General features: G+C 46.8%; 1 protein-coding gene across 1 annotated transcript in view; it reads left to right on the top strand.

Annotated features, from left to right (window-relative positions):
• Sdk1 (sidekick cell adhesion molecule 1) overlaps positions 1-27,510 on the top strand; it is an 827,695-nt gene that overhangs the window by 666,281 nt on the left and 133,904 nt on the right. The window contains 3 exon segments of the mRNA XM_087195944.1: positions 5,784-5,882; positions 12,009-12,200; positions 15,146-15,267. Coding sequence (XP_087052070.1) covers positions 5,784-5,882; positions 12,009-12,200; positions 15,146-15,267 — 413 coding nt within the window.

Here is a 27,510-nt window from a genome sequence, read left to right as displayed (position 1 = left end):
GCCCTCAGTCAGGTGTCAGAGTGGCCCTGCCGTGTCCAGAACTGGGCCAGGGCAGAGACAGCATGAGGAAGCCAGTGTCCCAGGGTGCTTGCCATCTGCTCACTGCCCCCAGAGTCAGTCACTGAGGCCCTAACCACACCTGAGGGACAGGGGCCATGAGCAATAGCAGGAGCCAGGCCAGAGGAGATAGCTCTGGGAACAGAGATGGAGGGACTTGTCCTGCCTTGGGGCTACTCCTGTGGTCTTGCCAAGCCCAGATGTCAACTTCCAGTCCTCGGCCCTCCTTCCTTGCGCACCATTACGGCCTCCCTGCCCCTCCTTCTGACCCTACTGGGGGACCTCTCTGCCTGGCACCCCTGAGCCCCTTGCCTTCAACTTTGCACTGTCTCCCTCTGGTCTGTTCGAAACTGCTGCTTCTTCGAGACAGCAGCTAGTGATGCCTTCCTGAGAAAATAATCGCAGCTACACACAGAGATTATACACAGAAAGGGTAGTTACAGTTGTAATTTTTCCAAAAACTGAAAACCATTCAAATGTCCCAAATGGGAAAGACTGGAAAAATGAGAGTGGACAATATAATTAATATTTCATAGCCATTTAAAAAGTAAAACTTTGAAGATCAAAAATTTGGGAGGATTAATGATCAAAATATATAGTTAAGTAAAAAGTCTACAAAACTATATGAGATCTAAATTTTATCAAAATACATTTGTATATAATGTTGAGAGTTATTGTCTCTGTGATATGCTTACAGAATTGTTTTTTACATTTTCTTTGTGTTTTTCAGTATTTTCTCATGTCTACCACCAGTATGTACTTCCCTTTATATGGAGAAATAAGCCAGTGCTGTATGTTGTTAAGTTCCACAAGGCTGCTCTCATCTCTCCCCAGCTCCCTCTAGCTCTGGGTCTGGCTCTGGGTCTGGCTCAGCCTCCCATTCCCCTCTCCACTGGCTGCCTGGCCCTAGGATCCCAGAACATGGCACAGAAGAGATCAAAGTCCCCCAGACCAAGCTCCCTGGCTCCCTTCCATCCCACCCTGTGTTCTTGTCCTAGTCCTCTCTGGCTATGGGCATCTTCTCTTTGACCTTCAGATTCCTTCACGTCTGCCTCACCCAGAGTGGGCAGCTCTGACTTAGCTGCCACATAGAGTTGCCCAGAGCTCCATATTTCCTTTCCACATAAACTATTGTCTTGACCCTCCTGCCCTCCCACACCTTAGCGGCCTGGCTTTCACACTGCCACCCAGGAAAAACAGAACAGTTTTTGATCCCTTAAGATCACTGACCCCACCCTCAAGATTTAAAAAAACAGCCCTGCTGCTGCTATTAATTGATCCTGGAAGTTCTTCTCATACTCTAACTTTGATATGTCTTCTGCTTTATGTTGAACTCAAGTTTTTATTGAGAGAGATATAGATTCCCATGCAGCTGTAAGAATTAGCATTGAGATGGCCGTATATATTTGCCTGGTTCTTTTCAGTGCTCACATTCGTAAAACTATTGTCTAGCATCACAAACAGGATTCTGACATTGACACCATTCAGTGACCAGCTTTACCTATCCTCCTCCACATGCACATGCGCAGTTAGTTCTGTACAGTGTGTAGCATGTGAAGGTTTATGTCCCCACCACCAAATCCAGGGCTAAGGGGTCCCCAACCACCAAGCTCCTTGGGGTTCCTCTTCTGTAACCACACCTGCCTTCTGCCCTCTCTTCCTCTCTAATCTGTACACCTTGTATCTCTCTCCTTGCCTTGTTTGCACTGGCTAGAATTCCTTATCCTATGCTGAGAGTAGGCATTCTTTCCTGCTCTCCGTCTTGGAGGTAAGACCTTTAGCCTTTCACCACTAAGTAGGATATTTTTGCAGATGTTCTTTATCAAGCCAAAGTCGATCCCCACTATTCCATCCTCAGTTTGTTGAGAGTTTTTGTCATGAATACACATTGGATTTCTTCACCTCCTTTTACCATATCAGTCGATGTGATCGTGTGGTTTTTCATCTTACCTTGTTGATATATTGGATTACATTGATTGATTTTGAAATGTTGTGCACTTGGAATAAATCCCACTTGGTCACAGTGTGTAATTCTTTTTATATGCTGTTGGATTCACTTGGTGGGTATTTTATGGAGGATTTGGCATCTAAGTTCATGAGAGATACTGGTCTGTGGTTTCCTTTTTTTTCCCCCTGTGCTGTATCTGCTTTAGCATCAAGGCAACACTGGCCTCATAAAATATTTGGAAATGTTGCCTCTTTTTTTATTTTCTGGAAGGAATTATGTCAAACTAGTATCAATTTCTCTTTAAATGTTGGGTATGATTTTCTAATGAAACCCTCTGGGTTTGGAGATTTCTTTCTTAGGAGATTTTGAATTATGAATTCAATTTGTTCAGTGGTTATAAAATTATTCAAGTTGTCCATTTCATGGTAGTTGAGGTTTTTGTTTTTGTTTTCAGACAGGGTCTTGCTATGAGGCTCAGTCTGTCCTTTGAACTCACCGTGTAGCTCAAGCTTGCCTTGGTCTCATAGCAACTCTCTTGCCTCAGCCGCCCAGCTTCTGGGATTACAGGCCTGTGCCACCATGCCCAGCTTGGTTGCGTTTTAGTAGTTTATTGTTCTTTAGGAATTGTTCCTCTAAGAGTTTGGATTTATGATCATAAAATTCTTTGTCAAGCTTCCTTATCTTTTTAATGGCTGTAGGCACTGTGAAGATATTCTCCTTTTCCTTCCTGACACTGGTGGCCTGTGTCTTCTGCCTTTTTAACTTTGTCATTCTTTCCAGAGGTTCATCAGTCATATTGATTTTTTGAACCAGCTTCTTGATTCATTGATTTACTCTATTATTTTCTATTTCAATATCATTTGTTTCTGCTCCTTATTATTTCCTTCCCTCTCTTGCTTTGGATTTATTTTTCTCTCCTTTTTCTAATTTCTTGAGAGAAACACTTACATTATTGATTTGAGTCTTTTTTTTGTTTCCAAAATAACCAATTAGTGCTATAAATTTCACTCTCAATGCTGCTTTAGTTGCATCACTCATATTTTATGCGCCATAGTTTTACTTCCATTTGGCTGTATGTATTCTTATTTCCTTTGAGACTTCTTCTTTGACCTATGGGTTGTTTAGAAGAGTAATAACTAATTGCCGTGTGTTTGGAGATTTTCCTAGTATCTTTCCACTATTGATTTCCAATCTGAGTCCATTATTGGAGAACATACTTTCTCTGGTTTCACTTGTATTAAATTTGAGGGTTTGGTCCCAGGATGTGGTCTGACTTGGTGAATGTTCAATGAGTGCTTAAAATATGTGCATTTTACTATGGCACCTGCTTTTCAGCAAACAAAACTAAAAGCAATGTCACCCTTTTAGAATTTTCTAACCAAACTACCATATTGTTACAGGCAGGGAGCCTGTTTATCCTACTTGGAGAGACAGAGGAAGCTGTAAATGTAAAATTGAACGCAAGGTTCAGGTTGGGCCAGGAAAGAGAAGACTGGGCTAGGGCTCTGGGGAGACGTCTCCTGGGTGTCACCAAGGTCATGCCATGGACTCCTGCACCAGGCCTGCTCTTCAATGCTCCAGTGGGATACAAAGATGTTGGGGAGGGAAAGAAAAGAGAAACAGAATATTAATTTGCCAGCTAGTTCCAGCAGAGCTGGAGGACAGCATATTTGGGCAGGAATCCAGGAAGCAGAAAGACTGAAAATATAAAAGGAGTAAAAAGCTTTCTTTGCTACTCCATCGATTGAAAAAGAACACATCAGTTCAGAAATCCGTCAGAATGTCTTTCTGCGTGCTCAGGCTAGGGGAGGATGACATGGTCTTGACAGCCGTCCTATTTTCTTGTCTGCCATTCGAGGAAAGTGGCATTTGTCAGTGTTTGAGCTCTTCCTCACATCTTGCGGGGTTTCACCCAGGTGAGTGTGGTTCAGAAGACTTACCATCTTTTAAAAAATCACAACTTGTTAGAAAGCTTTACCGCAGTACCACTTGGGAACTACGTATTGAATTCACCTAAAAATCTGCCTCCTGTGCAGACAAGACCAGCAGGATCCAGGGCAGGGCCTGCGGGACAGCGAGGCTTCTCTGCAGGAATGTGCAGACCCCCTCTCCTGCAGGATAGGCAGCTCCTCTGACTTCATGCTCTCCCATGACTTTAAGGTTTTTTTAAATGCATTTTTATGAGTAAAAAGATCTCAGTGTGCCTCACCCGGCAGGTTTGTTAGGGAGCTAGGTGTTCCCTGCCTGGCTAGGGCAGGTCCCCCGCCAAGATGTGCACACACCAACCTTGTTCTTGTCTCTTTCCTAGGCATCTTATTTCCCTCCTCTGTTGCCTTTGAATCACCCTTTCTTCAGTCCTCTGTTTAGGACTCGGTCCCTTACATTTCTCCCAGATTGGGTATGGAGAGCGGTAGGCATGGGGAGCATTGTCTGAGAGGCAATAGGCTCTGAAGTAGAGCAGATGAGCAAACCAGCAGCTTTGGTTGGGAAACCCCAGACCAGGGGGTGTCTGTGAGATCCACATACACCAGGCATGGCTCACAGCGGGGACCAGCCCTCCAGCCCCCAACCATCTCTCAAACATGACCTTTTCTGCTTCTCCCCCAGACCCCACATAGCTGTTGCTGCTGAGAGACCCCTTGCTCAGAGCACCCATATATCCACCCACCTCTACTCCCCCTCACCACCATCAGGCAGGGTGGCCCAACCCCACTGGGATGGGGCAGGAACCCGAAAGGGCTCTAAGCTGAGGAGTACTGTGGTGTGAGGTGCTGTCCAGCCTGCAGATGCCTCACTCCCAGTCCTGCTGTGCTAGATCCTTCCATCTATCCGTCTGCTTCGCAGCCACATGTCCTTAAGCCTGAATCACTAACTCCTACTTTGGCCTCTCAGATCTTCTCTTTGGTGGTGATAATTTCATCTTAGAAATGACTGTATCCTCTGACCATAGGATGCTACTGAAGGTTCATTCAGTGTTTTCATAGTGCCAGGCCTATGCTAGCACCCTCATGTTTTATTATATTTTATCCTCTCAGTCACCTTGCAGAGCCATTTTTATTCTCCCATTTCACAAATGGGTAGATGAAGGTTTGGGGCCCTTAACTGCTGAGCTAGTGCACGGTGCAGCAAGGTCTGTAACCCAACTCTACCTCCAGTGTTAACCCTGCCTCTGCTGCTCTACCCACCCTGCTAGGCTCGGGTCTGCAGGGCAGGGAAGCTCTTGGGGGAAGAACTGTTGTTGCTAATGCCCTCTCCATCCCCAGCCTGCCCCTCTGGGGCCCCTGTGGAGAGGAGTAGGGAGTTGGAGTCTGGATCAGCTGGGCCAGGTGTTGCCTGTGGGTCAGATTTGGGCTGGCGCTGCCCCTAGGCCGAGGCTCCCTATTCCAGCTGCTGCAGGGCCCCTTACCAAGCCAGGCCCAGGGCTGCAAATGCCTGCTAAGGGGCACTCTATGTAAGCTTTTGCTTTTCGAGGTCTAGCTGGTCTGATGGTTCTACTTACAGAGAGTGAGGTGTGCATAAACCCCTGCCTCCTGTTACTACCTCCTGTCATATCCCAGTGTAACTGGGATGGAGCGGGGCAAAATATCTCATGCAGTGACAGCTAGGACACCTTAGTACCAGTTCCACTGTCCCACTTGCATTTTTCCTGTTGTTTTCTGCAGGTTTCTGCTGGCCCTAGTTCACCACTTCCTTTCTGCAGTTAGAACCTACCACTTAAATCTGATGAAAAGAGAACCGGGCTGTGGTGCTAACAGATGCCTCTATTTTTAATTGGCAGAACCAGGAGCTGTGGGCCACCTGAGCTTCACAGAGATTCTGGACACATCTCTCAAAGTCAGCTGGCAGGAGCCCCTGGAGAAGAATGGCGTCATTACGGGTGAGTGTCCTGTCTCCTGTCATCACAGGTGAGCATCCTGTCTTCCAGAAAGAAAGCTCTAAGTTTGCCATACCAGAAAGAGGCAGCTGTAGTGTCCAGCAAAACTGCAGAGGGTGGGCCCATGCCTGAGACCTCCTGGGATCACAGAAATGTCTGCCTGGCCCTGTGGCAGTCCTGGGGACACTCAGAGATGGGGCCATTTTGCTGTGTGGGCAGCAGCCTCAGAGTTTAGGGAAAACTGAGGCTTGAAGAGGCTGTGTGACCTTCCTTTATTCTGCAAACATGCATTGAAAGGGTACAGTTTTTCAGATGCAGCCAACAGGGCAGCAGCTACTGTGCTGCCATGCCAGCCTCTTGGTCCTCTGTACACTGCACTTGTGGCAAGGCCAGGATGATGTTCAGGCCTCAAGAATCCAAATCTCATATTCTACCCCTCCCCACTGTGCCACTGGTGAAAGTCTCAAGGGAAAGGAGGGTAAGCAGAGAGGAGAGTCCAACCCAGAAGGTCCTGAGCTGAGCTTGGTAGGTGGGCTGCATGTAGTCCCTTTCCGTCTCAACTCCCGCACTGCAGTGAGGTGCTTGGTGGAAACACCTCACTGTTTGCAGGCCTTTAATGGTTTATTTTACAGAAGAGGTTGCTGAAAAAATGCAGCTTAAAGCTTAATTTAAATCCTAGTTTGCTGGTGGTGGTGGAGGCTTCCGGTTTGGTAAAACCAGCATAGCTTTGACGTGGATGAAGTTGGAGGGGCTCCTCTTCCACCAGGAAGCTTAACCCCAGATCCTCAGCCCCTGATGTGAGCACTGTAACCTGCCCCACAGGCTCAGCGCACCTCCCCCTAGACCCTCAGTTCTAGCTGTGGGTATTCTGTGGAGGCGTAATTGAGGTACACTGTAGTGAGGGGCTGGCCTACTGCCTGGCCTAGAGCCTTTTACACACCATTTCTTGCAGTTTCACATAAGCTTTGTCACATTCCTGCTGTCTGGCCATGCAGGATGCCAGATACACAGATGCCCGCACTCAGCAAGGACTTCCCCAGTGGTGTGGGGCTCATCTCCTCAGGCGCTCGTCCCTGGAGATTTCACAGCCAGGCCCACAGTTTCAGATGGCCCTTGTTTGAATGAGACATTTGTCATCCAGGAGTGAGTCCATCTACAGCTGGAGCGGTCTGGTCACACAGCAGTCACACTCTCAGACTCCAGGAGCCTGTACAGTTCCTTGAATGCCTCATGGTTCCTGACATAAACTCCTGCTCTCCAGGTGGCCAGAACCTGGGCAGGAAATGTGTTGCATGGAGACAAGAATGGTGGCCTATCTCTGCTACCCAGCTGCCATGCTGCAGGGCCCCTTCCTCCTCCTACAAAGGTGCTGGAGAGCAGAGCAGTGACTATCCCTGAGCCTCCCCTGCAGTGGGTACCCAGCACTGCAGGTTGATGCTTCCCCACATCCACACTCAACTTGTCCTGACTGCACGTGGGCCAGTTGGTATTGGGACCCGGTGTCTGTGTTCTGTCCTCCTCTACATGGCCATGTGCTGGAGCAGAGTATGAGGTGTGCTCCCGTCCTACCCAGAAGATCCCTGTCTTCCCCTATCAGCACCTCTCAATGGGTGTCGCAAAGCTCCAGGGCAAAGACATAGCTGACAGTACTGCTTATCGCAGTATCCAGCAACTTCCGTTTTATGTGCTATCCACCAAGTAGCCATTTAAAAGCCAGTGCCCAGCAGGTGAAAGGAAAGGCTGTGTGCCCTGGCTGCCCAGCTGCTCAAATCAAGCAGTCACATTGGACTGCCGCCTCTGTCCCTTCCATGGTGGCTTTTCTGTGGCATTTGTCTCCTTATCACAGCAACTGCCAGAAACTATGCTCTGCTGTGGCCAGACAGGAAATGCCCAAAAGCAGGCAGCCACCCCCCAAAAAAGGAAGCATGCTGTCATCTAGATACCAAGCTCCCCACGCCAGCAGCTTACATAGGAAGGACTGGTGTGCCGGGCATCCTTGTCTGCCGCTGCAGCAGGGTCACCACTCCGGGAGGCTCCCTTCAGTGTCCCAGGTACCCCAGGCACAGCCTGAGAGCCACATCCCTGCAGGAACTCCTCCATTCTGTCCCATCTAGCAGCACACCTGACACCAGCCTTCTACTCCTGCCTCTGATCGACCAGATTCCCCAGAGCCCTTTTAGAGCCAGGTGCTCAGATCACACTCATGGGGCCTGTGGAGCTGATGTCCCTTAAGCTTTAACTTGAAATAAAGTAAATCCATCCACCCAGGTCTGCCTTCAGGAAGCTCATGGTCTTAAATGCCGGCACCGGACACGCCCTCACTCCAGGACTGGAAAACAGGATATCAAAGCCCCTATCCCATGTGTTGCTGTGCTGAAACCTCTGTACCAGATGGCAAGTCCTGACTATGTAGCATAAGAAGGACCCCCCGTCCTGTCCCCTGGAGGGAGTATATGAAGGGGAGTGGGACCTGGTCTGGCTTAGCACTGCTTTCCACCTCTCAAAGGGCAGAAGAACAGCCTGGTCAGGGTTGGGAGAGGGTGGGAGCAGCTTAACAGGAGGCGTCACAGAGAAAAAGGCTCCAGAGCACACCCTCAAGGACCCTTCCAGGGACAGAATGGGAGCCACCTCAGCCTCTGAGTTCAGAAGGAGGGCTGCCTACAGAGAGGCCAGTGATTCTCATCGGCCTGCTCCCTGTATCCAAGCAGTCTCTGCCATGTTCTAGAAACCCGGCTCAGAGTCCTGCAGGGAGCCTGTACTGCAGGCGCTTCCTTGCCATAAACACACAGGCAAGCATAGCCCCGTACCTTCTGAACACCCTCACCATCGATCCTGTTTTAGAGGTTTAGGGGAAAGCCAGAGGCAGGATCTCAGCTAAGCAGTGTTGCCAGTGCTTCCAATTTATGATCATCTGTTCTCACCAGCTAATGGGGCTTAATGAGCTCAGTTTTGCATTTTATTTAAACAAACACATATAGTTACAAGCGATTGTCTTCTCCTTATTGTGGAACTGGACCTTTGGAACTATGGCTTTTCCCAATTGGATCTTGCCAGCCTGCCCCCAGCTGCAGCCTTTACTGCCGGTGACCATGCTGCCACAGACTCTGCCCTTCCCTGTGCTGTCCCCCCTCACTGTACCTGGCCTGCACTTCTTTCCGCTCTGAGAAGCACGGTAGAAGGCAAGGTCCCACAGAGTGAGATAGGGTGGCTTTGTTACTAGCTGGATGTCACCCATCCCCTCCCTGTGGTGCTGGCCCTCTGGGAACCTCTCTTGCCTCTGGATGGTCTGGCACCCCTAAACGGATACGGACCTCCCGTGAACCATGCTGGAAGCACCGTGCAGCTCTGCTTTATGCCGAAAGTATTTTATTAAATACAGCAAAAGAAAAACTGCCTTTGCAGGCAAACCTAGCTCCCAGAGCTGGTTTTGGGGAGTGCTGGTGGGCACCACCTCCTTCCCAGTGTGTCCTGCCCAGGTGTGGTGGCTGCTGAAGGCAGCAGGGGGACCCCATAGAAGCTGATGGCTTGCCCCTGTACACTTTATGGTTGATCAGCCTGCACCCACAGCAAGCACCCCATCCTAATGTGAGGCCAGAATGAGAGCAAAGAGCTGAGCCGCACACCCACTCACCCACCCGAGTAAGTTTCCCACTGTGCTCCCATTGTAAAGCTCAGTATCTTCCCCTCTCCCTCTGTAAACTCTGATTTATGAGGGCCAGGATGCAGACAGGCAGTCTGTGATTGCATGCACTGCTCTCTTGTAGAGAATTTACTTCAGATAAACAGAAAATTATTTCTGAAGCTCCTCTGGTCGTTAGTCTTAGTTAGGCGGCTATTCAGAGCAGGGAGGACAGGTAGCCAAGCTGGATGTGTGCAGCCCCTGGCTCCAGCTGCCCTCTCCCCTTCCTGTCGAACACCAGAGCCACATGACAGTTGCTGGCCAGAGCTTCTGGAGTTCACCGTGCGGTCCCCAAAACAGTGTGAGAGGAGACAGCATTCTTCCTGCCACATCCCCACCATCTTGTCTGTCTGCACATGGGAGCATCACATGCCATCCTTTATCTAGAGTTTCAGGCCACTGTGTTCTCTCTGCCCGTGTTTTTCTTACACCTTCCTAAGCAGGTACAAGCTTGTTCCCTTGTCCTTTGGGTTTGGGTTTGTGTCCGTAACAATCTAAGCATACCATGTGATCAGTTTTGGTTCTGATAAATCTCAGCAGTGCCACACTTACTGAAGATGGTAGAATCGCTCTGTTTCAGCTTCAGGTTGATATGATAAACACAATTCTGTGTTTAATAAATTTTAATGGAAAACAGCTTTTAAGCAAAATTTCCTGGCAGGAAAGGTGATAACATTCAATATGGCCTCCTCTTCCAGCCATTCAGTGTGGCTCCAGAGTGTAGATTTATCAAGCGTAACTCAAGCTCAGGGGTAGCTTTCAGGTTTAGATAGAACTAAGAAGGTGGCAAACCAGGCTCCTTGGGAGGCAGGATGTGTGGCACCATGGAGCAGGCCTGGAGCATCCAGGGCCCTGTTTCTTCCTTTGCAGAGTAAGGGTGACAGTGTCCTGGTGTCAGAGGTGCTTTGTGCAGATTGCATGAACTAGTGTCCATGAGGTATTCAGGATACTCCTAGGTCCTTGGAAAAACAGACTGGGTGTTTGATGTTGTTAGCTCTCATTGCCCTGAAGGGTTTTGTTCTACCAATTGTGCCATTTCTTTCAAACTCAAATTAGCCAAAAGGAAGAAGCTGGTATCTATGGAGGATGAGCAGGCTAGACGCAGATGAGAAGGACAGTGTCTTAAAACCCAGCACTGAAGCGGAGGAGACAGAGCCAGGCGTGAGCATGGGAGCCAGCCCTTGTCAGTGCCGTGAGGAGCGAAAGGGAACCGGGCCCAGGGAGACAGCTAGGAGCCTGCACAGAGGAACATGGTCTGGTGGCCCCTCAGCCACCTGGCCGGTGTAATCCAGGCTCTGTGCTGCCTGGAGGTCCCATGGGCGGGCAGCCTCTGGGTGCCTTTCACCTTTTGCGGTTCCCAGCTGCTGTACCCCAGCCTGGAGTTCCAGTGTCAGCTCATCACGATCTCTGCGATGTATGTCGGCTGCGGGCACCATGAGCAGGGAGCCGGTTCTAACATTAATAGTTCTTTCAAAATATTGAAGTCCCAAGATGCTTTCCTTAAATTCGTGTTCACCTGCAAGAGCAACTTTCTAGCTTTATTTATTGCTTTCATCAGAATGGAAGGAAGCTAAGCTGTGCCCAGTGCTTCAGCATCGCCAGGGTATTGACCAAAAGGAAGGGAGAGCACGAGTTTTCAGTGGTTTTCCTTTGCCCCAGGACCTGAGAGCTCTCTCCATCACTGCTTCCCTCTCTAGAAGACACTTTAAGCATTCTCTAACCACATAAACTCCTGCCAAGGGGTCGACTCAGACACTCGTTGAGTATTTTTTCTCCAACTCCCAAATCACGATGGAATCCGAGGTTGAATAAATTGTGATTATGAGGCCCCACCAGACTGAATAGAGTACAGGGGGAGATTAAATTTTGCTAGGAAAACAGGATATTCAAAAAGGGATAGAGACAGAGCTAGAAGCAAAACTCATGCTCACAGGTGCAAAGACACTTTTCTAGGCAAAGCACTTCGCAAACTGCAAGAATCATCTGTCAGTCACTTCATAAAGGAAAAAGTAGCTGTGACCAAGAGCAAGCTGCTGATTTAGGGCACCGTGTGATGAAAATAGCAACTCATAAAAATGGGAATACTGGTGGTGTGCATCCATAACTTCAGGAGTGGAGGCTAATGGAACACAGTGGACTGGCTATTATTCTTTATTCCAGATGCCAGTGCCAAGGTCACCAAATATCACACAGGTCCTGTCGTGGAGAGGCTCCTGTGTCTTACCACAGAGAACAGGCCACCCTGGTAGGAGAAGGGGCCCAGGTGAGCTTTCTGAGGAGAGCAGAGGAAAGAGTCCTGACTCAGAGATCCATTTCAGCAGGCAGTGAGCTCTTCCATGACCTCAGCATACCCTGCTGAGACCAATCCCCACCTTCTCAAATCCGCCACAAGGACCACATGGTGTCCAGCCCTGCCCCTTGTCCCGACTCACTCTTGTGTGTCCTTTCAGGCTACCGGATTTCTTGGGAGGTGTATGGGAAGAATGATTCTCGGCTCACACAGGCCCTCAACAGTACAACCCATGAATACAAAATCCGAGGTTTGTCATCCCTCACCACCTACACCATCGAAGTGACTGCAGTGACGGCCGCGGGCGTGGGCTTGGCCACCTCATCCACCATCTCTTCCGGAGTGCCCCCAGGTCAGTAAAATCCTGGCGTGCTCCTCCTCCTGCTCTTGCCTTTCCAGTAGAGGGCCCTGGCACTTGACGTTGATGGCATTTCCGTGCAGGAGCTACCCACTACCTGGGACAGGGCAGGGTGTTGGCCTGGGGTGTGCCGAGGTAAGTTACACTGACCCACCTTCTCCCTCACATTCCAGCACATCAGGCACACCTTACTTCCTCTCCTGTGAGTGTGGGGCTGTGAGGAAACACGCTGGAGGGAGAGGAGAGACTTGGACTCCACGAGGCCCAGTGTGGTCTGGAGAACTTGAGGCGCCTGACCTCCAATAGCCACCAGCCAGCGACACATGGAAGGGAGAAGCCTGAGAGAAGGACGTAGGAAACACTCAGATTGCAATTGAGAGTAGGAAGCATGGAAATTTATTCACCCAAGAAAATAGTAAGAATTGGGGTTTGCAGTAAGAGTAAGAAGTAAGAGGAGGAGGAGGGGAAAACGGTGGAGGAGAAGGGGAAGGCTCTGCCCCAGGCCCAAGTGACCATACACGAGCCCCCCGCCAAGCTTGCTCCTCCATGCAGCTGTGTCCTACACCTGTCATCAAGTCCTTTTGAAATTCCGACGGTCTCCCTCAATGTCTGCATGCCCGTTTCAGTTTTAGACAATTGCTACCAACTCATTCTTCTCCAGTTTCAAGTTTAAGTTTAAAATCAATATGTATTTCCAGAGAGTTCACACATGTACATGAATGTAAGAAAGTACCATGGGGCAGTCAGTTCATTTATGGCTATGAGTCTTCTGCCATTTAAAAGATGTCAGGTTGCCATATTCAGGTCTTTGGGAAAAGTCAGGCTGCCTCATTCATAAGGGCTGGAACGACCTCTGTAAAGTCAGCATCTGTCCCTGTCCTCCTCACTTCCAGCCAGTCACCCTAACTGCTTATTTTCCTGGGAAGGTGGCATGCATGATCTTAAGAGTGCAAAACCAATAAGATGTGTGCAGTGAGAAGAACCGCACAGGAGCCCACATGTCCCCCGTCCCTTGCCTCTTGGTGTGAGGCCACTCTAAATGTGACCCTCAGCCTTGGGTGATGGGGCTCTGCTGGGCACTGTCTTCTGCGGTGTGTGTGAGAGGAGGCTCCTGAGTCCAGCCACTCTTGGCCAGGAGGGCAAATCTTGACTAAGTCTTTCTGCCTCCCAGTGGACATTGGTCACTGTCATCCCAGAAGCAGTGGCCCTCATGCTGCCTCATACACCAGATTCATGGGTCAGCCATGCCACAGGGACCTGGGCCCACCCCAAGGGTCTGACTCGTGGAGCTGGGTGAGGCTCTGGGACAAGATCTCAGTGATGTTCCTTGCTGCTGGCCAGGCGCTGCAACTGAAGAGCCGTGGGCAAAGGCAATTCAGCACTGTTTTAAGCCTTCAGTTTACAGAGGGATTCTTTTTTTTTCCCCCGTTTATGTTGCACAATAGCTGGTTCCCATACCACCCTCATAAAGTATTTAAAGCTACTTCCCAAAGCACATATTTGAAAAAGCAGTAGTACTTCCGCAACAGTAGTGACACCAATGGCATACTGTTTAATTTGTTAAAAAGGGCTGTGTACACCAACAGTGGGGAAGGTTGGAAGTGCATCTTGTGTGAGTTACCAGGTTTTTGCTAGGACAACTTGGACACTGTCCAGCCCAGGCAGGGAAATGGACTTGCTGGCCTCCAGAAGGCTCTGCATCCAGCATTACTGCAGTCCTCAGAGGGGAGTGGAGTTAGGGGGAAATTGAAGAACCCACTGTATTGTATAAGCCTTTGATAGCCAGATGTCCCATTTATGGGACAGATCGCTGGAGACCTGTCCCGGTAGCTAGAGAGTGGTTTTAGACAGGCCTGAGCATCTGAGTACCTGTGGGAAAAACCTCCTACATTGCCGATTCCTTCTGGGGAACTGTGTTCTGTCAGCTGTGCTTGAGATTTACATCCATTAGTGAGCGAAGAGCCATTTCAAAAGCTCAGAGAGCTGAGGAATACAAAGAAGAGAGTCACTTCTCCTCTGGTTTAAACATTTTCTGCTTCAAATTCATTATATTAGATGTGAAAGGACCCTTCAGATCCTAGCGACTCTGCCTGTGCCAATACCGAACTGATCACCAAAGTGGTTTTATTGTCCCTGGGCAAGACCTGCCTTTAAATCCCCCCAGCAATGCAAGTTAGAAAGTCACTCCTCAGATACACTGCAAGCAAAAAGCAGCTTTTCTTCATTTCATCCCATTATCTCTCTCTTGCGTATTTCTCATGGCACAATAATATAAACTCTCGCATTCAATACCCAGTGTTGCACTTCTGACAGGAATGGCTTTTTGGGGGAGAAGCCCCCCAAAGGACCTCTGCCTGTGAGTAGGTTGAAGCCATAGGAAACTTCAGATGACGGGACCCCCCCTTCTACCTTATCTCGTTGCCAGAGCAACCGATTAGGCAGAGTGGGAAGAGTTCTGCACTGTCACCTGCATTTGGTTGTCTTGGAAACCAGGCCCAAGAATCCTAAGGCACAAGACCTGAACACTTGCCATGTCATGCTGCCTGGAAACATTGCCTTCCCTATCCCAACTTCCAAGGCATCATAGGAACAATGATAGGGAAGAAAATTCCCAACTCTTGGTGTCATTTCAGCCATCTCAAGAATTAACATCAATTCATCCAGCAAGTACCTGTTAATTACCTATTGTGTTCAGAGATAAACAAGGGGCGTGTTTCCTAATGCCACATCTGAGGGCCTGGAGCCTTGGGTGACCTGTTAAAGTAAAAGTCATGCTTGCTGAGGTCCAGGGGAAGCCCTGCTTCTTATTACTTTCATGGGTTTAAAACAAATCCTTTTTGAGGATAGAATGTTGAAACTTTCCTTACTGCCAAGTTTGATACCTGCCACAATTTGTGATAGAATTTAACTCTCTACTTGCATCCTTCATCCTTCTCTAGACCTTCCTGGTGCCCCATCCAACCTGGTCATTTCCAACATCAGCCCTCGCTCTGCCACACTTCAGTTCCGACCAGGATACAATGGGAAGACGTCCATCTCCAGGTGGATTGTGGAGGGCCAGGTATGTGGCTCATAAAACCGGGCACCCAGCTTTCCAAAGAGCGTGTCGAGGACTGTCCTTGAGGGATAAGGGAGTGAAGCTTTGCAGAATGGTTCAGCGGCAGCTGGTGTAGACCTGGGGACATTGGGGAAGGGCTTGTGCTTAGAGGAGAAGTAGATAAGTCAATGAGATGCTGGGGACAAAATGCCCATCAACTGGAGACTGGATAAAGAAAATGTGGTTTTTTTATAAAATGGAGTACTACTCAGCCATAAAAATGAGAAATTAGAGACATTTATAGCTAAGTGGAGGCACATTGAGGCAATACTCTTAAGTGAAATAGATAGGACACACATGTATAAATACCGAATAGTTTCTCTGGTGTGAGAAACTGAAAGTGTAAATAAGGACTAAAATGTATAATAGGTCATGTGAAATAGGAAGAAAAGGGGCAAAGGGGAAGGAAGTGGGAGGGCTAGGGGAAAGGATAGAAGGGAATGGAATTAATATGAGAAAATGAAAAAATAGAAACAAAGTCTTTGTAAATAGGGAGGAATGGAGGGGTTGAAGGGAGGGCTGGGCAAGGGTGAAAAATAAGAACCAAGAGAGACTATGTAAAGGTACAAATTTCCAATGATGAATGTCATTATATTGTATACCTAAAATGTACCAATGATTAGAATGAATAATCGATAATGCAAAATAGGAAGAAAAGGTCCAAAGGGGTAGGGGTAGTGGGAGGGGCAGGGGAAAGGAAAGAAGGGAAAGGAAAAATGCTGAGAAATGGAAAAAATGGAAATAAAGCCTTTGTAAATAGGGAAGGGTAGAGGGGGTAAAGGGAGGGCTAGGAATGGGGAAGAAATAAGAACCAAGATGCATCATGTAAAGGTACAATTCCCAATGAGAAATGTAATTGTGTTGTACACCTAAAATGTACCAATAAAAGAATTAAAAAAAAAAAAGAAAGACAATGGAAAACAAAATGCTAGATCAGGGTCCTATTAGGTGATTGGAAAGTTAAGAATAAGGGTTAAAATTCAAATTGTGTTTAAAAATAGGAACACAGAATTTGAAAGCATTTCTTAAAAATTCTATATCCAGTTAGCTACCAAATATAAGAATGAGAGTAATTGTTACAATTTGTCTTTCATAGAATATGCATTCATTTAGCCACATTTCTAGGCTGTGTTCTGCCTCCAGGCACTATTCTAGGTGTGGAGGGTGTAGCACTAAGCAAAGCCTGCCGAAGTTTCTGTCGTTTCTGTCGTAGAGGGAAATGTTCTCTCTTGGGAGGAAGGAGCTTGTGGGTCGTGTTTGGGGGACAGCAAGGGGCCAGCAAGTCGGCATAGAGAGGGGAAGTGAATAGGGAGCATGGGCTGATCACACAGGATCCCAAAGTGGACCACAGAAAAGACTCCGGCCCCAACACCAAGGGCCGTAGCAAGCATGGGTGGGCTTAGGGATCTGTGAATGAGTAACACACAGTCTGCTGGTTTCATGTTCCTATAAAAGGAGGAGAAAAAGATAAAGAACCAAATAATGAGGAAGAGCAGTAAAGTTTCAAAGTAGCTATTGTCTGAAGTAAAATCCCAGCGACTTCCATGACGATACTTATACTGGATTGTAAGACAATTCACTTCTGGAAAGTGGCCATAAGTTAGAGAACAAATCCTATATGCATCTTCAAAAGCTTCATTAAGCAAGTGTTTCTGGAAATATATGTAGGATCCTCCCAGGGACTGAAACAATTATCTATTTAAGAAAAATAACAGTGTCTCCCCACTTCACATCCAATCTAGAAAACCAACCCCCAGTGAATGAAAACCAAAGTGATAGAAGCAAACTTTGAAACTCTTAGAACAAAATGTAGGAAAATAATTCTAGCATCTTATGAAAACCAATTCTAGCACCTAAAATTCTGTCAGCACGAGGAGCCAGACAAGCACACTAAGGACAGCTGAAGCACATGGTGCGGCTTGGTGGCTAAGGGTGCCAGTGTGGCCAGAATACCATGCATGCCGTCCAGCCAATGCTCTCCACAAGCTCTAGAATTCAGTGCTAAGACAGGCCAGCCTGCATAAACCCAGAAATTATCCCTTCCTGCCTGCCTTCCCTCTTTCCCTCCCTCCCTTCCTTTTCTCCCGTTTTAAATTTTTAAATTCATTTTCAAGTATGTAGCTCACTTACATGATCCCAGAATCAAAACTATTTAGAAAAAAATCAATATTCAGGAGGTTTATGTCATCTTTTCCCCTTTATTCTGATGCCTCTCTCCCCCATGATAACCCATATATATTAGGTTTTCTGGCCTTTTTTTTTTTTTTTTTGGTACCAGGGATCGAACTCCGGTCCTTGTGCTTACGCAGCAGGCGGCGAAACTGCTGAGCTAAATGCCCAGCCCCTTCTGCCTCTTTTTTGATGGTATAAGCAAACTTACATGTTCACATTTCCCATTCTTACACAGAACAGTCCCCTCATGTGACAAAGCATCCTTTAGCTCACTGTGCCTCTCTGTGTTCACAGCTTCCTCATTCCTTCCTGGGGTACACAGGTCTCCCCGGGGTGCAGGGTGACAGTCCTCCATGATGGGTAATTGGGGTGGGGATGCATTTACTGTCACTGCCAAATGCTCAGGGAGTCACACAGCACAAACACATCATCTTACAGTTCTGTAGGTCAGAAGCTCAGCAGGAGTTTCATGGGCTAGTCACGCTGTCCTGGAGGCAGTCCCTTCAGGAGGCTATAAGGCTTTAGCTCTTCCCAGCTCATCAGGATGCTAGCAGAGTTCAGTTCCTTGGGTTGTAGGACTGAGATCCTGTTTCCAAGCTGCCTGCCAGCAGGGCTGTTGCAGCTACTAAAGGTCACCACATCTGTGTCCCATGGGCCCTCTTTACCTTCAGAGCCAGCTGCAATGGGCTTCGACTCTCCCTCTTCCCGTCTGTCTGTGTCTCTTCCACTTTTATAACTCTGTGATCGCTTTGAGCAATCTCCATATTTTAAGGCTCTTAATCTTAATTGCGTCTGCAGTCCTTCTTGCTGTGTGAGGTACCGCAGTGCTGCTTCCAGGACTCTGGGGTATGGACATGGTTTGGCAGCCTTACTCTACTGAGGGGTGGTTTTCAGCCTCTTGCGTGATTGTGTTGAGACCCCAGGAGTGCAGTCACTGGATCAGCAGTGACAATACATGTCTACTTTCTGGATTTTGCCAAACCTTCTGCAGGTGGTAACATTTTGTATTCCTGTCAGAAATATGCATATTTTTTGCCATGCAAAAAAAGAATTGAAGTCTAACTTATAAATTTTTTTACATGCTTTCAGATTTTTGAATCATAGATAGGAAGGTTTTTCCCACTTTCATATTATAAAGAAATTCACCCAATTTTCTGCTGCCACTTTTATGATTTCATTTTTGCACACAGAACTCCATCCATTTGGAACTTGTCCTTATATATGGAGTGAGGTATGAATCTTTTTTATCATTTTGCAAATAGCTATGTAATTGTCCCAGTGCCCCTTACTAAAAAGTCCTTTTTCTCTCTCTCTCTTTCTTCCTGATTTATAACATTAAATTCTCATATGCGCTTCAGTCTATTTCTGAACTTTTCATTCTGTTCTATTAGTCTGATTATTCATGCACTAATTCTACACTGTATAATTATAAAACTTTAAAATGTTTTAATATCTAGTAATGTTTCCCTAAGCCCCCTCCACTACATTCACACACACACACACAGAGCTTGACTCTTTCAGGCTTCTCCTGGTTTCTCAGGAAGACGACCCTTTCTATCCAGGAATATGCTATCATTCCATTCCTTCTAATTTACTTTTGTCAACCACTTTCTCCTTGCTTGGTAAAGCGTTGAGGTATCTGTCCCTACTTTCTCCTGGCCCTCAGAAGGGGAAGAAAAGTGAGCAGTGATCAGTGTACCGCCAAAGTGTCATACAGGCACATGGGTCCTCCCTCCTCATCCCCTCTTTCCCAGCTCATATGACTTGACTTCTTGGTGCACCTTGTCCCCATCTGTAAAAAGACTCAGTGGAACTATCTGTAAGGTCATCATGAGGGTTAATTAACACATGCATGTTTGGACTACACTTTCTGCCACTGTTGCTGGCATATGGGAACACAGTTGATTTGTGAATACTTTGCTTGCCTAATAAACTCTTGTATGTTAAGTGATCTCACAAACACTGGCATGTGACCCTCATAGTGCTTGTCTGGCTGCTGTCACTCCCTCTTTTACAGAGGAAACATGAAGGATGGAGTTGCTTGTCCAGGTCGTAGCTAGGCTTTCTGCTGTTCAACCTATGAGGTATGGCTGATGCTGCAGGTAGAAATTTTGGAAATGGTCTTGTTAGTTCTGCCAAAACTTTCTGTCAGCAACTCACAGTCAGGTATAGTGGCACACACCTATAATCCCAGCAATCTGGGAGGCTGAGGCAGGAAAATTACAAATTTGAGCCCAGCCTGGGCAATTTCGTGACTTAATAAGATAAATAAAAATAAAAGAGGGCTGAGGATGTAGCTCAGTGCAGAGGCCCTGGATTCAATTCTAATGCTAAAAACACATACACAAGAACTCATATTATCTGTTTTTTAAAAATTCATTTTATTGGTACACTTTTGATATACATAGTGATCACATTCATCATAGGGAATTGTACCTGTACATAATGTATTTTGATTCTTTCCTTCCCCGTTCCCCTGCCCTCCCTTCAACTCTTTTCCCCTCCTTATTTACAAAAGCTTTGTTTCCATTTTTTTCTTCTGTTCTATTTTTCTTTCCTTTTCTCTTCCTTCCTTCCCCCCTCCACCCACCTTTGTTCCTCTTCCCATTTGAATATTTTCTTCCTATTTTCCAATATCTATCATCTACTTTTGTCCTTGTTTACCCTTCTGGTTTCTCACACAAGAGAAACAGCATGATATTTAAACATGACAGTGACTATTCTGCTTCTTCTTTTGAAATCTTTATATGCATTCTCTCTTTCTCTGTCTCTGTGCCTCTCTATCTCTGTCTGTCTCTGTCTGTCTCTCTCTCTTTCTCTTTGTGTGTGTGTGAGTCTTGGTTATTTTTCCTTGTTGCTGAGACAAAATACCCAACACCTGAAGTTAAAGGAGGAAAGGTTATTTCAGCTCACAGTTTGTAGAGATTTCAGACCATAGTCAGCTGGCTCCAAGGCAGGGAGGCATGGCAGAGGGGCATCACAGAGGAGGAACAGTCCATGGAGGGCAGAAAGCAGGAAAGCAGTGAAGTAGAGAGGAAGCAAGCAGCAAGTGACAGCAGCAGCCCTCTTTTCTGTCCCGTATATTTTACCCAGGCTACCCTCCTTTAGGGCAAGGAGCACTCACACCCAGTGAGGGCCTTCCCGTTATCCACTTTCAAAACCATGCCAAACTGGTCAGTGGACTAATTTAGTCACACAGCCTTGATCCCAGTATCACACGCTCTAGATCCAGCCATCTCTGAAAAGCCCCCTGTGACCACATGAGGCTTTGTGGGGACATCTAGACACAAACCACAACAAGGTGTCTCTCTGAGTTTCCTTTTTACTTATTTATTTAGCAATCTTGCTGAGAGGGATACTACCTCTGTAGCATACTAAATTGGGACAATGATAGAAGACAATCTATTTTATTACAAACTTTAAAAAAATTCTTTTAAAGTTTTGTCATCAAGTATGACATTTATACCATTCATGATAGGTGTCTTACTTATAGCTTGCCTGTATTAAGACATTTCTTTTCTAATCCTGGTTTCCTAGGAGTTTATCTTTTTAGTTTTTCTTTTTCTTTACATCATAAATAGGTTAAATTTGTCTAATTATTTTTTTACCTATTAAGTTGTCCATATGTTTTTTCTACTTTCATCTGTAAGATGATTATGTTGCTTTCCTAATATCTCACTATCCAAGTGCTCCTAAGAGAACCACAGTGTGATCATAATGTTTCTCTTGTTTCATTTTGTTTTAGGTTAAGATGTGTTATCCATGCTCAGAAGTGAACTTGGCTTTTTCTGGCGGTCAGTTTGCTTTGCGTTTTAGGATCAATGGGTTATTTTCACTCCAGTTTTCATAAATGCAGACTTGGATGCACTCACATCGCTCAGCCCTCAGGCAGAGGGAGAGGCAGGCTACGGGTGAACTGTTGCCCTAGGCAGGGCCTCCCGTGTCGGAACAGCTTCTCAGAGATTCTCAGTCCTGGCTGCTCATCCTGAACAACAGATTTAACGGCCCCCTCTCCCCCCACCCCCATAGCAGTTCATCAGAGGCTCTGGGCCAGGTCCCGGGCACTGCTCTATGTGTGTGGCATCCCAGGTCACAGACTGGATTGAAGGTTCTCCCCTCTGCTGTAGGGCCTTGGACACTGTGGCCAAGGTGGGAAAAGCTCTATCAGCTGCCTCTCCCTCCTCCTCCCCAGGGCAGTGAGGGGTTCAGTTCTGTAGGGGAAAGACGTGGGAAGCTCTGTGCCTTCCCACAGGTGGCCTTGCTACTCCTGGCCTGCACCTGCCCTCATGATGGACCCCACCCCGCCATCTGTACACCCAGGGCAGGAGGCACCACGCAGTGCCCGTGAGAGGCCAGATGCCACATGAGTGGTCCCTGGGCTGCTTCTCTCAAGCAAGCCCACAGTCAGCCTATAGCAATTTGTTAGAAAATTTAGCTGTAGTTTTCCATTGCCCTAAAGTTTAACTTTACCTTTCCTCTTGAAAGCATTTTAGAAATTGCAGAAAAGATGCAAGAATCCCGAAAGGCCCTCCCCTAGTGTTGCCAGTTTTTCCAAAATTTCCTCAGTGACGTAAGGATCCAGCCAGGGCCTGTTCTGCACCCAGCTGTCCTGTCCTCCAGTCTCCTCCACTCCCATCCATTCTGTGACCTCTGTAACTTGACAGTTTTGAAGATTACAAGTTCATCATGTCTTAGAATACCCTCACTTTTTACTTATGAGAGGTTTCTTCGTTATCAATCCTAGTTATATAGTTTGGGTCAGAATATCAGGGCTGTGGAGTTGGTTTCTTCCCTCCATATCCTGTTGGGTTTGACATGATGTCAGAATGTCCTGTTGGTAGAATTAATGTCGCTCACGTGATTCAGATGATGGTTGTCAAGTCTCCCTAAAGCTATGTCCCTTGCCTTTTCAGATGACAAGTGCTTCAGTACAGAGGCGCACTTCAGGTTTCCGTGAAAGCCTCATTTCCCTTTCCACCTTCGTCTTTTGTCATCCACTGTTTTTCTTTTTCTTTTTTTTTTCTTACCTGAGTTAGCACAGTGATGAGATGGTGTCTTAAGAGCTCTTAGTCTTTTGTGTTCTGGATTTCTACTGTATGTTGGTTATAGAGTTCTTTTTAAGTCCTGTTCAGGATTTGTTCAACACTTTTTTGGGTTGTTTTTGTTTTTGGTTTTTGGTTTTTCTATACTGGGGATCGAACTCAGGACCTTGCACTTGCTAGGCAGGGGCAGCACACAACACTTTGAACCTGAGAATTTGTGTGCTCTGGAAAACTCTTGGACATAGTCTGTTTGGATATGGCTTCTCCCCTCTGTTCTCACCACTGGAACTCTTCCTAGATACAAGAAAGCTCTTCTCCTTCTGTCCTCCACGTCTCTTAGCATCTGTTTAATCTTTTTCATCTAGTTATCTCTGTGCTACTTTCCATGTAACTTCCTTAGATCCAGCTTCTATCAAATCAACTTTCTGTCGGCCTATATTTAATTTGCCTTTTAGTCTTCTCATTGAGTTTTGAATTTCAGTGACTTTTATTTTATACAGATCCATTACTTCATGTCTACCCTTTTTTATATAAATAGTGGTTTAGTCTGTACTCATTTTTTCAAATCAATCTTGTAATGATACTCTAATTACATTTGTGCATTTATTTTTGTGTCTGTCCTCAATTATTTTGTCATATTAATTTCCATAACCTGTCAGATCTTTTATCACAACTTTTATATTTTCTGTCTATAAGTGCCCCGCACCAAGGGAGAAGCCTTGGATTATAAGCTTTTAGAGATAAGTTTTTCTTTTCCTCCCAGGCTCCTCCCCAACCTCAGGGCTCTGATCGACTGTGGGTCTGGCGACTGCTGATTTCCTCGGCCTCGGGCCTCTCTGATCTCAGTTTTGTTTGGAAAATGTACAGGAGCCCAGAACCTCTGCTCACCTCCTCAGACAAAGGCCTGCGGCCCATCCACATCCCACTCCCTGGGTTGCCAAGAGGGGTCCTCCTCTTTCAAGGCGGCTGCAGACCCATGTCCACCTATGTTTGGCCCTGGGTCCTCAGCTTGTTGCTTTGAGTGTGTGACTGCATATAGGAAGATGTTCGCTATACCCTGCCCGCCAGTTTGGCCTTTGGAGTGGGTGGTTTGTTTGGTTATTTAGTCGGCCACATGCCCAGAACTGGAAGTCCCTTACCAGTGTTCTTTCTGAAATACTTTAAATTAACTCTGCACGTCTATAAATTCTGGTAAAGATGGTTGAAACTCCAAAACCGAAAGAGAATTTTTGCCACTAAATCTCATTTCCAGAGCCCTTTCTGTTTTCAGTATTCCTAGCAAGTAAACATTCAACTATAAAAAGAACCTTACTTCCAACCCCCAAAGTGAGGATTGTAGACAAACCTCTGGGCTCCACAGGAAATAGTACTTCGACAGGAAGAAGGGGAGAAGGGGAGCATTTCATCACTCAATGCCTTCAGAGTCTGCCTGAGCATTTGTCACAGAGCAGAGCACACACATAGGGAACAATTCTTCTTTGCTATGTCTTTACGCCAAACAGAGATGGCATTTTCCTTCAAATATCTGGATTGACTCCAATAGACCACCAGTACTAATGAGAACTTAGGGAAGGTTGCAGAATTTCCACAGCAAAGCTTGTGTTTAGATGCACCACCCTAAGCCTCATATGGTCATAGGCGGGCCTTTTTCAGAGGTGGCTGAATCTGGAGTGTGTGATACCATGCTATTGTGCAATTCTAGGCTCAAGGGCACTAGGATTAAAGGTGTGAGTGCTACCCACACTAAATAGTCTGGATAAGATAGAAGGGATAGAAAGATCTGTGATAATCCCTTGCTTGCTTACTTTTCCTGTTCTTCTGCTTTCCATGAACTATTTCTCCTCTGCAATGCCCCTCTGACAAACCACCTTGCCTTGGAGTCAGCCAATTATGGACTGAAACTTCTATAAACTGTGAGCCAAATAAATCTTTTCACCTTTAACTTTGGGTGTCAGGGATTTTGTCTTAGCAATGAGAAGAGTAACTAAGACAAAATTTGGTACCAGAGAAGTGGGGTCATTGCTGTGACTATACTTGACCATGTGGTTCAGGAGCCTTTGGAATTGGCTTGTGAGAAGAGTTCAGAAAGGTTTGGAGATGCCAGCTGAAAAAGTAGAGCTGAAACAGTTAGGCTGTACTTTATGAGAGGTTCTGGTCAGTGCTTAGAAGGCAAGAAGGCTGATAGAAATGCTGCCAGTAAAAACCAGGCTCAGGACATTTCTGCTGGGAAGAAGGACTGCATTGGCTATTGGACTCCAGACAATGTGTTATACATTGGCAGAAAGTTTGTCTGTATTTTGCTTGTGTCCAGAGATTTTGCCTGAGACTGAGATTAAGGGCAGTGGACTAATTAATCTTACAGAAGAAATTTCAAGGCAGTCAAATGTTGAGGCAGTGACATGGCTACTGTTGGGGGCTTTTAGCCAGATTTATGTTGAGAAATCAAGAGCAAAGAGCCCAGCAGAATGATTTAAAACATTTTGAGTTTGGCCCAAAAGGAAGCTCCAGTAAAGTTGTGGACTGCAAGGGTAGAACAGAGGAGATCTTGATTGCTGAGAAGGAACAGAAGAATAGAAAAGATGGCCTGAGGGCATCACATCCACCCTTTGCAGCCTCAAAATTACAAAAGTGGAAGCCTTTGCTTTGAGGAAAGATCCCCAAAACATGATGTTCCAGAATGGTGGTGGCCTAGGGAAGTTGTTCACAGGCACTGGACCCCTATAGCCAAGAGAGTAGGAAGCCTGGCTGCTGCTCCAGCTGATGGCAGACCTTGGCATCATCCACATGATGCTGGTTTTAGGTGCATGCAGAACGCAAGAGATGTGGGGGGTCAGGAAGGCTTCCACCCAGATTTCAGAAGAAGGCCTGGGAGGCCAGACAATGTGCTCCTGAGGGGGCAGTGTGTGAAGCTGTGAGTGTGAAGCCAAGGGTGCAGTGGAGACCCAGAAGCTTGGAGAAACCAGAAACGTGGATCATCTGAGAAAAACTGCAAGGCAGAAGCAGAACCAGCCCCAGAGAAAAGCCTTGGGAGCTACAACCACCAGCATCCCATAGGGGCAGAGCCACCCAAGCCATTTGGAGTTCACAACTTGCCACAGATTGCCTGGGACGCTGGAAGTGGAACTGTGGGATTTAATGTTTGCCCTGCTGGATTTTGGACTTGCTTTGGTTCCATTCCTTTATATCCCCTTGTTGCTAAGTTTTGGAATGGAAATATCTAGCTTGAGCCATTGAATGTTGGAAGTGTTTAACTTTCTTTTCATTTGTTTAGGGGCTTGCATCTAAGAGTTTGGCTTAAATCTCAGAGGAGACTTTGAACTGGACTTTTCAGCAGTGCTGAAACTGTTAGGACTTTGGCAACTCTTGGAGATGGACTAAATGCCTTTTGCATAAAGAGATGTCCTGGAGTCTTTGAGGGGTCAGGTGCAGAATGTTATGATTTGTGTTTAGATGTCCGCCCAAAGCCTCATAGGTGGAGCTTTTTCAGAGGTAGCTGGATCTATAGCGTATGATGCTGGCATTGATTCTTGGTGCAATGCTAGGCTGAAGGGCACTAGGATTACAGATGTGAGTGTTACCTGCCCTAAGTAGTCTGGATAAGATAAAAGGGACAGAAAGATACCATTAAGGTCACTTGTTGCATTTGCTCTCTTGTACACACCATGAACTATTTCTGCTCTCTGATACCTTTGTGGCATGGGTCCCTCTGCCTTGAAGCCAACCAGTTATGGACTGAAACCTCTACAAACTGTAAGCCAAATAAACTTTTCCTCTCTTAACTTGTGGGTGTTGGGTATTTTGTCTCAGCAACAAGGAAAGTAACGAAAACAACTGATTCCAGAAGATGTTCCAAAAGGCTTCATCTACAGTAGTGATGGCCTCAAGGACCCTGCTGTGTGGGCTTTAGGAATGCCAGGCTTTATGTGTACTGCTGGAGGCTGCCCACACCAGCACACTGCGGAGACTCTCCAGAGAAGAGGCAGGGGGCGCAGGGCCCAGCTCCTGAGTGTGTGATGGAGGAGGGCTGGGACAGAGCCTCCACTGCCCTCAGACATTGCAAGGTTTCTCAGAGAAGGTAGCCCAGGAAGGGGCTCAGACTCCATGGAAGGCAGGACCCACACATCTTGAAATGTCATGCCCTGTTTTAATGCTTAGCACTCTGCTAAAGTGTTATTAGTTCTGCCTTATAGCAGAGGAATCTGAGCCGTCCACTCCATTCTCATAGCCAGAGCAGCATTCAGTCTCCTCCAAAGGCTACTCTGAGCCTTTCAGTAATGAAGACACTAATGCTAACACTTTGGTACAGATAAAATAGCTTCCATTCCGAAAATGGAAAACAGAGGAGGGGCAAAACCCCTTAGTGCTTATTTGTGCATAACAGTAGACATTTTCTTAAAAGGAGCTGTTTTAGAGAGTATTATGGGCTAATAAAATAAAGCTCGAGTCTGCTCAGTGCCCATCTCTCAGTAACTAAGGAGCAGTGGGGCTGGAGCGCTGCATGCCCAGGCATCCCCAGGCAGCATACTTACAGATGATAGGGTGGCCTGGCATGTTGGCGGCAATCCCCTGTGGGGTGACGCATTCCTGGGTGAAGTCGGGGCACAGGGTAACTATCTGTCTCCACGCGTGTGCAAGGCCAAGCACCTGATGGATGGAAGTCTGCAGGCGCTGTGCCATTTTGCTGTTTGTTACTGCTCTCACCTGCAAGGATGTCTGGCAGGATGTGTGGGGCTTTCCATTTCCCCAGCATGTCCTTTATCTAAAGCCTCTTGCAATCAGTTTCCACTCGGTGAATCTAGGAAAACGTCATCTCAGCAGATGACAGTGCCTGTGTCTTCTGTGAGAAGCTGATGCCCAGATGACCCAGAGCATCCTGTCTGCCTGTGCTGCCAGGGGCCACAGCCAAATGTGCTTCCCAAGAGCCCCAGGTTGGCACTCAAAGCCTCTGCTCCCTCTAGTTGGACTCGCTTCTATCCCACGCCTGTGTGTAGCC

This window comes from Heterocephalus glaber, unplaced genomic scaffold (assembly GCF_053883595.1).
Source record: "Heterocephalus glaber isolate CG9 unplaced genomic scaffold, H.glaber_assembly_v1.0 deba00001610, whole genome shotgun sequence".
Lineage (NCBI taxonomy): Eukaryota > Metazoa > Chordata > Mammalia > Rodentia > Bathyergidae > Heterocephalus > Heterocephalus glaber.
Note: the sequence above shows the minus strand (reverse complement) of the source record. Positions and strands in the feature narration are given on the sequence as shown.